The following is a 9,177-nucleotide window of genomic DNA, read 5'->3' on the forward strand; positions in this document are numbered from 1 at the left end:
TTAAAGTAGTTTGCAATATCAGTGGGCTTTGTGAGGAATGAGCCATCTGATTCAATAAATGAAGGAGCCATCTGATTCAATAAATGAAGGAGCCATCTGATTCAATAAATGAAGGAGCCATCTGATTCAATAAATGAGTCAAATTGGCTTTTTTTTCCCAAAATTTAATTTAAGGTGCCCCAAAGCTTTTTACCATCACTCTTTATATAATTTATCATCTTTGTTTCATAGTGTAGTTTATTTTTATTTAGTTTAGTCACATGATTTCTTAATTTGCAGTACGTTTGCCAATCAGTTGGGCTGCCAGACTTATTTGCCATATCTTTTGCCTCATCCCTCTCAACTGTACAATTGTTCAATTCCTCATCAATCCAAGGGGATTTAACAGTTTTTACAGTCATTTTCTTAATTGGTGCGTGCTTATTGGTAACTGGAATATGTAGTTTCATAAATGTGTCAAGGGCAGCATCTGGTTGCTCCTCATTACACACAACAGACCAGCAAATATTCTTTACATCATCACTACAAAACATATTGTATGACCTCTTATACACTATATTAGGCTCAGCCTTTGTAACTTTGGTTTTCCTAGATATGGCTATTATATTGTGATCACTACATCATCCTATGGATTTGGATACTGCTTTAAAGCAAACATCTGCAGCGTTAGTAAACATGTGATCAATACATTTCACACATATTATCCATTGTCCTCCAACAAGAGTTCCTGAATTCTCTCTTCTCTCACATGTGATGTGAAATGAAACAAAAAAGTGAAATCTGCAGTTGTAGCAATAAGATAGCATACTCACTGGCTCTGTTTCAGTAAAAAAAACTGAAGGATGGGGCTGGAGAAATGTAACCACTCAAATTCATACAGAGCTATGGATCCAAGGACTGACCATCCATGATATCAAAATTATAGTTCTAAGCATGTTTAGACTGAGGCTATAGGGTTTGTTTACATATACTTTGTTGGGGTACGATAGTCGAACTAAGCTTATTAGTAAAAAAAAATGGATGTAACAACTGCAGATTGCCCCTTTAAGGCACTGTGTGGTAGGCTGTTGATGTTCTCCCAAAATGGTAGGACTTCCCTTTCTATTTGCTGACAGGAGGAATTGTAACCAAGTCAACAACAACAGTATTTAAAGGTGTTGAAACAGCTAGCCTAACACCTTATTACACCATAACATATTATTAAAAGTGAAGATCAGACACCCAGAAAGTGAGTCAATGTTGGCAACATCTTTGTAAACACGCAATGGACTCAACCACCTATGATGTCCTTTCCACAATAGTCAACTCAGCAACAGTCAAATATAGCGTCTGTCTTGCTTCACAGAACCCAAATAACAATTTACAGTGCAAGTGTATTTACCCTGTTAACTCCATAGCTCCTCAGTGGACAGGACTGATATCATGCTGTTGTGATTTCAACTAAGTGTGCCAGAGAATGAACAGATTTTCTCAGACAAACTATTGTACCGAGTTACATTTACTTTTTCTTTGGGGAGTCAGTAAATGTTAAAGATGTGGGGGGTTTTTGGTTTCGGATTTTCAAGGCACAGGGCAATGTTTCTTAAACTTCCACAAGGCAAATCATTTCTCCAAAACTAAATATAAGTGTTGGTACTGTACTAGTTGGCAGGAGTCTTTACATCAACATTATTGTGTTTTTTTAAATACTTTCTCTGGTAGATAGATAAAAAATATACAGTGTGCTTTAATTTTAACAAAAAATGTGACTCTTAGGTTTCATTTGACAACAGAATTGACATGCTCTTATGAACTTCCGATGTTGGTGCTCATGAGTCCTTTCACATGGAAATGCCCTGAGGGTAAAGTTCTGCTGACAGGAAAAAGCTCAGTCTTTTTTTGCCAGGCTGCATACTATGTGGCAGGCCGGCACTTGTGTGTAGTGCCTTTGAGCATTTCTGGATCATTCTGTAGCATTCCTCACTGTAGGCTATTATCACTCACAGCTATGCTCACGCTGTCAGGCTCAGGGGTATCAGATAGCTAAACCTTTCATTCAGCCAACGGGCCCGGTCATGATCGATGTTACAACCACCCACACGCTGGTATTACCATTGAGTCATTATTTTGGAGCTGGGTGATCCTTTGGGTGCATCTCAATAATAGTCTGAAGTACCTTCCTCTCCTCGACTTCTCTACTTCATTTGCACTAATCTGAAAACATGGGCATGGAGGAAACTATATAGATACCTGATGCATTGCCCACCAGGAAGTGTCTTTCAACCATCCAGATCCTTAAAAAGTCAATTCAGGTGAAAGAGAGCAGATGGGAAACTACTTCAGACTATTGAGATGTCCCCTTTGTGTCCCACATACTGTAGCTTCCAGCTGCAGACTAAATGGGTTCCAGTCAGTCCTATCAGTGGCATCAGAGCTCAGCTTCCTGTCCAGAAGAGGGTTGGGAGGGGGGGATAAGACAGAAACAAACACATCAAATAGCTGGCAAGATAGTTTTCCCATGATGCCCCAAGGAGAGAGAGTGGAGGATGGAATCTGCCCTGAGCGCGTAGAGGGTCCAGACCCAGCATTTAGGAGGGCCTCAAATCAACACTTGTCTGCTATCCTACCTGGTCTACTATCCTATTATACTCAAAGTATAATGCTTATTCGCAGAGTTTAACTGACAACATCAGGTGTAGACCTAAGAACACCATCTATATTTCATTGACATTTTAATTGATTTATACATTTGCCTTAGTAGAGAGGATAGCATTTACATTCTTTCTACAGAGTAAATATTTGCACGTATCTTTAATTCCTCCTCTATCTTGGGTAAGAAACCAATATTTCCTGTTTTAAAACAGAAAAGAGAAGTGAAACAACCGTATCAAATAGCAGGATTTCCTTCTCACTCCATCTTGAGAGAGAAAGAGGAATGTGCTGATCTTTGCATGCGTATGTTTGCGTGCATGTGTGACATGCTACAGTGCACTGGATGAACAGTGGAGAACCAAAAAAGGTTGAGTGGATTTGTTGTATATTACTTCCAAACTGCCTGCCTACTTCATTCAACGTTACAGAGTATGAAACGTGTTCACATTTGGAAAAATACAAATGGCTGATAAATTGTCCGTCAAGAATGTAAACAATAGCTTTTCATCATCACACAACTGCAGAAATGTGTCAAACTCAGTGAGTGACAGATTACGGTTGTTAGGGGTGAACCACCACCCACCCACACACTAGGGCTGCATAATTAATCTAATTCATATTGAAATTGGTACCGGAGAATCAGCTCTTGGACCAATAGAGTCCGAGACAGCTTTACCCCCAAGCCATAGGACTGCTAAATAGTCTGTTAATGGTACCCAAACTATCTGCATTGACCCCACAGCCTGGAGGTGTGTTGGGTCATTGTCCTGTTGAAAAACAAAATGATAGTCCCACTAAGCCCAAGCTAGATGGGATGGTGTATCGCTGCAGGTAGCCATGCTGGTTAAGTGTGCCTTCAATTCTAAATAAATCACAGACAATGTCACAAGCAAAGCCCCACCACAGCATAACACCTCCTCCTTCATGCTTTATGGTGGGAAATGCACATGCTGAGATCATCCGTTCACCCACACAGCGTCTCACAAAGACATGGCGGTTGGAACCAAAAATCTCCAATTTGGACTCCAGACCAAAGGACAAATTTCCACCGGTCTAATGTCCATTGCTCGTGTTTCTTGGCCCATGCAAGTCTCTTCTTCTTATTGGTGTCTTTTAGTAGATGTTTCTTTGTAGCAATTCAACCATGAAGGCCTGATTCACACAGTCTCCTCTGAAAAGTTGATGATGAGATGTGTCTGTTACTTGAACTCTGTGAAGCATTTATTTGGGCTGCGATTTCTGAGGCTAGTAACTCTAATGAACTTATACTCTGCAGCAGAGGGAACTCTGGGTCTTCCTTTCCTGCGGTGGTCCTCACGAGAGCCAGTTTCATCATAACGCTTGATGGTTTTTGCGACCGTACTTGAAGAAACTTTCAAAGTTCTTGACATTTTCCAGATTGACTGACCTTCATGTCTTAAAGTAATGATGGACTGTCGTTTCTCTTTGCCTATTTGAGCTCCTGTTGCCATAATATGGACTTGGTCATTCACCAAATATTGCTATCTTCTGTATACCCCCCTTGTCACAACACAACTGAGTGGCTCAAACGCATTTAGAAGTTGGTGGCGGTAATACACCTTCCAATTGGATTCCAACTACCATATATAATCCACAGGAGAAAATAAATGAGGCGAGACTAATAAAAGAAAACCTGGTTGGTTTTCCCTTTCATTCGCGGACCAATGGCCACCTTAGAGAACACAAAATTCTGGGCAGACCCAAAATGTGTTAAAACTCCAAAGATCCAGCAACAAAAAAGTAACATATGCACCTCAGGTAACCCATCTACTTTGAAGAATCTCAAATATTACATACATTTGGATTTGTTTAACACTTTTTTGGAAACTACATGATTGAAATGAGCCTATAATAAGAAGGCTCTTCGGGTCTTGGTTTTCTTTGGTATTAGCGGAATTGAGGCCATCTGCTACTCTGTTCTTTATTTTCCTCTTATTATTATTTATCCTGATGCCTAGTTACATTACCCTGCCTTCATGTACACATCTACCTTGAACCTCTACACAATGATCTGGTACTGGTACTCCTTGTATATACAACGCATTCGGAAAGTATTCAGACCCCTTCACTTTTTCCACATTTTGTTGCGTTACAGCCTTTTTAAACGTCCTCAATCTACACACAATACCCCATAATGACAAAGCGAAAACAGGTTCCAGACATTTCTGCAAATGTATAAAAAAATGAATAGAAATACCTTGTTTACATAAGTATTCAGACCCTTTGCTATGAGACTCGAAATTGAGCTCAGGTGCATCCTGTTTCCATTGATCATCCTTGAGATGTTTCTACAACTTGATTGGAGTCCACCTGTGGTCAATTCAATTGATTGGACGGGATTTGGAAAGGCACACAGCTGTCTATATAAGGTCCCACAGTTGACAGTACATGTCAGAGCAAAAAACAAGACATGGAGGTTGAAGGAATTGTCTGTACAGCTCCGAAACACAGATCTGGGGAAGGATACCAAAAAATGTCTGCATCATTGAAGGTCCACAAGAACACTGTGGCCTCCATCATTCTTAAATGGAAGAAGAACCACCAAGACTCTTCCTAGAGCTGGCCACCCGGCCAAACTGAGCAATCAGGGAAGAAGGGCCTTGGTCAGGGAGGTGACAGAGCTCCACAGTTCCTCTGTGGCAATGGGAGAACCTTTCAGAAGGACAGCCATCTCTGCAACACTCCAACAAATCAGGCCTTTATGGTAGATTGGCCAGACAGAAGCCACTCCTTAGTAAAAAGGCACATGACAGACCACCTGGAGTTTGCCAAAAGGCACCTAAAGGACACTCAGACCATGAGAAACCAAGAGTGAACTCTTTGGCCTGAATGACAAGCCTCACGTCTGGAGGAAACCTGGCACCATCCCTAAGGTGAAGCATGGTGGTGGCAGCATCATGCTGTGGGGATGTTTTCAGCAGCAGGGACTGGGAGACTAGTCAGGATCGAGGGAAAGATGAACAGAGCAAAGTACAGAGATCCTTGATGAAAACCTGCTCCAGAGCACTCAGGAGCTCAGACTGGGGCGAAGGTTTACCTTCCAACAGGGCAACAACCCTTAGCACACAGCCAAGACAACACAGGAGTGGCTTCAGGACAAGTCTCTGAACATCCTTGAGTTGCCCAGCCAGAGCCCGGACTTGAACCCGATCAGACATCTCTGGAGAGACCTGAAAATAGCTGTGCAGCGACGCTCCCCATCCAACCTGACCGAGCTTGAGAGGATCATCAGAGAAGAATGGGAGACTACTCCCCAGATTCAGGTGTGCCAAGCTTGTAGTGTTATACCCACGAAGAATCGAGGCTGTAATCGCTGCCAAAGGTGCTTCACCAAAGTACTGAGTAAAGGTGATTTTTTTATTTTGGAGTGAAGGTGATTACGTTTTTCATTTTTAATAAATGTGCAAAAATGTATAAAAACTTTATGTTTTGTCATTATGGGTTATTGTGTGTAGATTGATGAGGGGGGAAATAAATATTTAATACATTTTAGAATAAGGCTGTGAAGCAACAAAATGTGGAAAAGGTCAAGGGGTCTGAATACTTTCCGAATGCACTGTAGCTCCATTCTTGTGTATTTTATTTTATTCCTTGTGTTTCTATTTTATTTGAAACACTGCATCACTGGGAAGAGCTTGTACATAAGTATTTCAAGGTAAAGTCTATTCCTAAGGTTAGCCATTGACTCTGAATGGTCAAGGTAATTGTTAAGGTTTAGGATAGGCTTAAAGCAAAAATATCAAAAACAACTTTCGATGACTTGATTCAAACATGCATCCTTTGGAATCAGAGGCAGATGGTTACGAAACCTACTTGAAGGTAACAGCGCTCCCTTTTGCCCCTAGCAGCCGGTTTTTCCCGACATCCTCAGAAATGGATGGACGTCAAATACGGACTTGTATCAGAGGTGACCTGGCTGGTTCTGTTCGGTAAAATGTGTATTATTCCAAACTAGAACAATGCTGCTTTCCACCTCTCTTCTTAAAATAATTAATTATATTTCTAAGATTCCAACAGTTCACCCAAGTTTAGTTATTTTTTTATTTTTTTTACCTATATAGCCAATCAAATCGCAATATTTTGTAAAAAAAAGAATTTGCTATTACATTCTTTCCCACATATCATGCACCCCTAACACACACACACAATCCTGAACTTTCATAGGTTGGTGACCAGCTATGGTCAGCAACAAAAACCCATGTGGACAATATAGGCTGTAGAGACAGACAATTAGCTGGCTTAGCAGTTCATTCAAGGAGCAAGATAAAATACTCTCTGCCTTTCAGCAGCTGACCTCAGCCCTATTACACAAGAGATGCTGCCCCATCTTCTCCACTTCAATCAAACTGACAATCCAATAAATGGTAGGTCTCATCAGCATACTGAAGGCAGGGGGTGAGTGACTGAGCTAAATGGACAGGATACACATCGATGAATGTGTAATATAACTTATAGTTCAGTCTAGGTTGGCGATTTGGATATTGGATACATGTTAGAATGCAACACAAAATGTTCAGAAACGGCAAGAGGTATGGGTTACTCAATACACACCACAGTTACTCCTTTTTTAATGTAAAGTTATAGTAGTCCATAGGGCCATGGGAGATATGTATTCGTTTCATCAATGGCCAAACGGCATGACACACAATGGTCTCACATATACTACTTCCTCTGCACCTGGTCAATGTGTCAGAGCAGGAACAATGACTACATCCCTTAATTTATAGCATCTCCGACTGGGCTGCTAGATGGGCTTCATATACACCATGCAGAGGGGAAATGATCAAATACAGACCAGATATAGAAACATACCCAAATGAGGAGGAAATGAAGCAGACAAAAATATGTTTGCATCAACTCAATGAGCTGTAAGTAGACAGAAAATATGAATGTTTTCTTGTTCATTGGGGGGGGAAATACAGTATATAAGCTCTACTGTTGATAGAATAGGGTTTTATTGTTAGTTTACTACTTTAAAGATGGTATAATAAAATGTGTGATTGGTTTATTATACTCAAAAGCCTGTTTAATATTATGTTTAATATCTTTATTCATAGAGAATTATTATTGATAGTTACTAAAGCAAATATCTCAGTGTTTAACTGAAGGAAAGCAACCCACCCATGATAGAGTAGCCTAGCCTACAGTATTAACAAACATTCACAACATGTAGCTCTGCCCGTTAAGGAATCCACTCAACGTCCTTTGGCGTAACACAGCTCACTCAAATCAAACCTGACGCAAAAGGCATAAAGGTGTGTGAAAGAGACGAACATTACCTGTTGATCTTCAGAGCGAACGCACGTCGCTCTGCGCTGGCCAGAGACGCCATGTGAAGTTTACTCCAGTTCCGCGGAGGTATAGCAACAGTTTCCCTGCGGAATGGTAACTTCTCCTAACGCGTTGCTAACGCAGATGTCATTGCAAGCCTCATCTTCGGGGTGGCAGCGTTATGGGTGGAAACTTCCGCATTTGAAACCTTCCCCATCCTAAACAGCCAGACACCGGCTGCAGAGTGTGAGAGGATCAGACACGCACACTCTCGCTGCTAGATAAGCCCTTGGGTTTGCGTAATAAGCAGTCTGGTGAGGGTGAGAGAAGTGTTGGACTCCCCACATTGACATAAACCCATTTATTTGTAATATGTTATGGTCCCAAATGTGTGTAGTAGCACAACTGTTGAAAAGCCGTTTGTTGACAGTGGCATGTGCTCCGCACCTCGAGGGTTAGACTGGACGGGAGTTTGATCTTCACTAGGTGGGGTTCATATAAAAGTATAAAGGATGAACTACATCAGAGGGGATATGTTTGTAAAAAAAAAAAACGGAAGCCTATAGCACAAATAGAACAATTATACAGATATTTCACCGGATGAATAAATGTGAAGCTTCCGCTTGGCATTTCCACTCAATTTCAAATATGGTAGTGAGAGGAAGTCCAGCGGTCGACAATGGGAGAAGACGGAACGAGCTGTATTTTAGCCGACATTCTGCACATTTTCTCATCGATGAAACATCTGATCTCAGTACAGTTTTCTGGGGTATTTTTTGTTGACAGAACGCAAAGGTGAATTGAGTTTGTGCACACGCACACGTTACAGGCGTTCCCTAAAGGAAATATGCAAATGTTTGCAAGAACGCGCCAATAGAATCTCGTTAGCTTGTGCTTGGCTCTGCCCACCTCCTTGCTTGTTCTGCCAACTATGGCTCATTTGTTCCCATTTGAAACCACGGGGTGTGGTCTATCTTGGTTTAGTTATACAAATCTTTGGCAATAGCCTGTGATTGAATAGCTAGGTGCGTGCGCCCTCTACCGTCAGACAATACTGTTGACATGATATATTCAGCCGATAGTTAAGTCGTAGTATTGATTAGATGTGTGTATTTTCATACTTATTTTTAACGAATACCTAGCTACGTCTCGGAGATGTCGGTAGGTCTTGCGGAACTGTTTAACTAACAATCATTTTCTCAGACGGATTGTCTATTGTTGTACAAAATTGAAAGGAACACATGACAAAAGCAT

The 9,177-nt window shown here is 41.1% G+C and overlaps 1 protein-coding gene across 1 annotated transcript in view; it reads right to left on the bottom strand.

Annotated features, from left to right (window-relative positions):
• The window catches only part of dock8 (dedicator of cytokinesis 8), an 84,063-nt gene extending 75,950 nt beyond the window's left edge, over positions 1-8,113 (bottom strand). The window contains 1 exon segment of the mRNA XM_031805928.1: positions 7,932-8,113. Within this exon segment, the coding sequence (XP_031661788.1) occupies positions 7,932-7,984 (53 nt within the window). The 5' untranslated portion in view covers positions 7,985-8,113.
• Positions 8,114-9,177: the final 1,064 nt, after the last annotated feature.

This window comes from Oncorhynchus kisutch, linkage group LG3, assembly GCF_002021735.2.
Source record: "Oncorhynchus kisutch isolate 150728-3 linkage group LG3, Okis_V2, whole genome shotgun sequence".
NCBI lineage: Eukaryota > Metazoa > Chordata > Actinopteri > Salmoniformes > Salmonidae > Oncorhynchus > Oncorhynchus kisutch.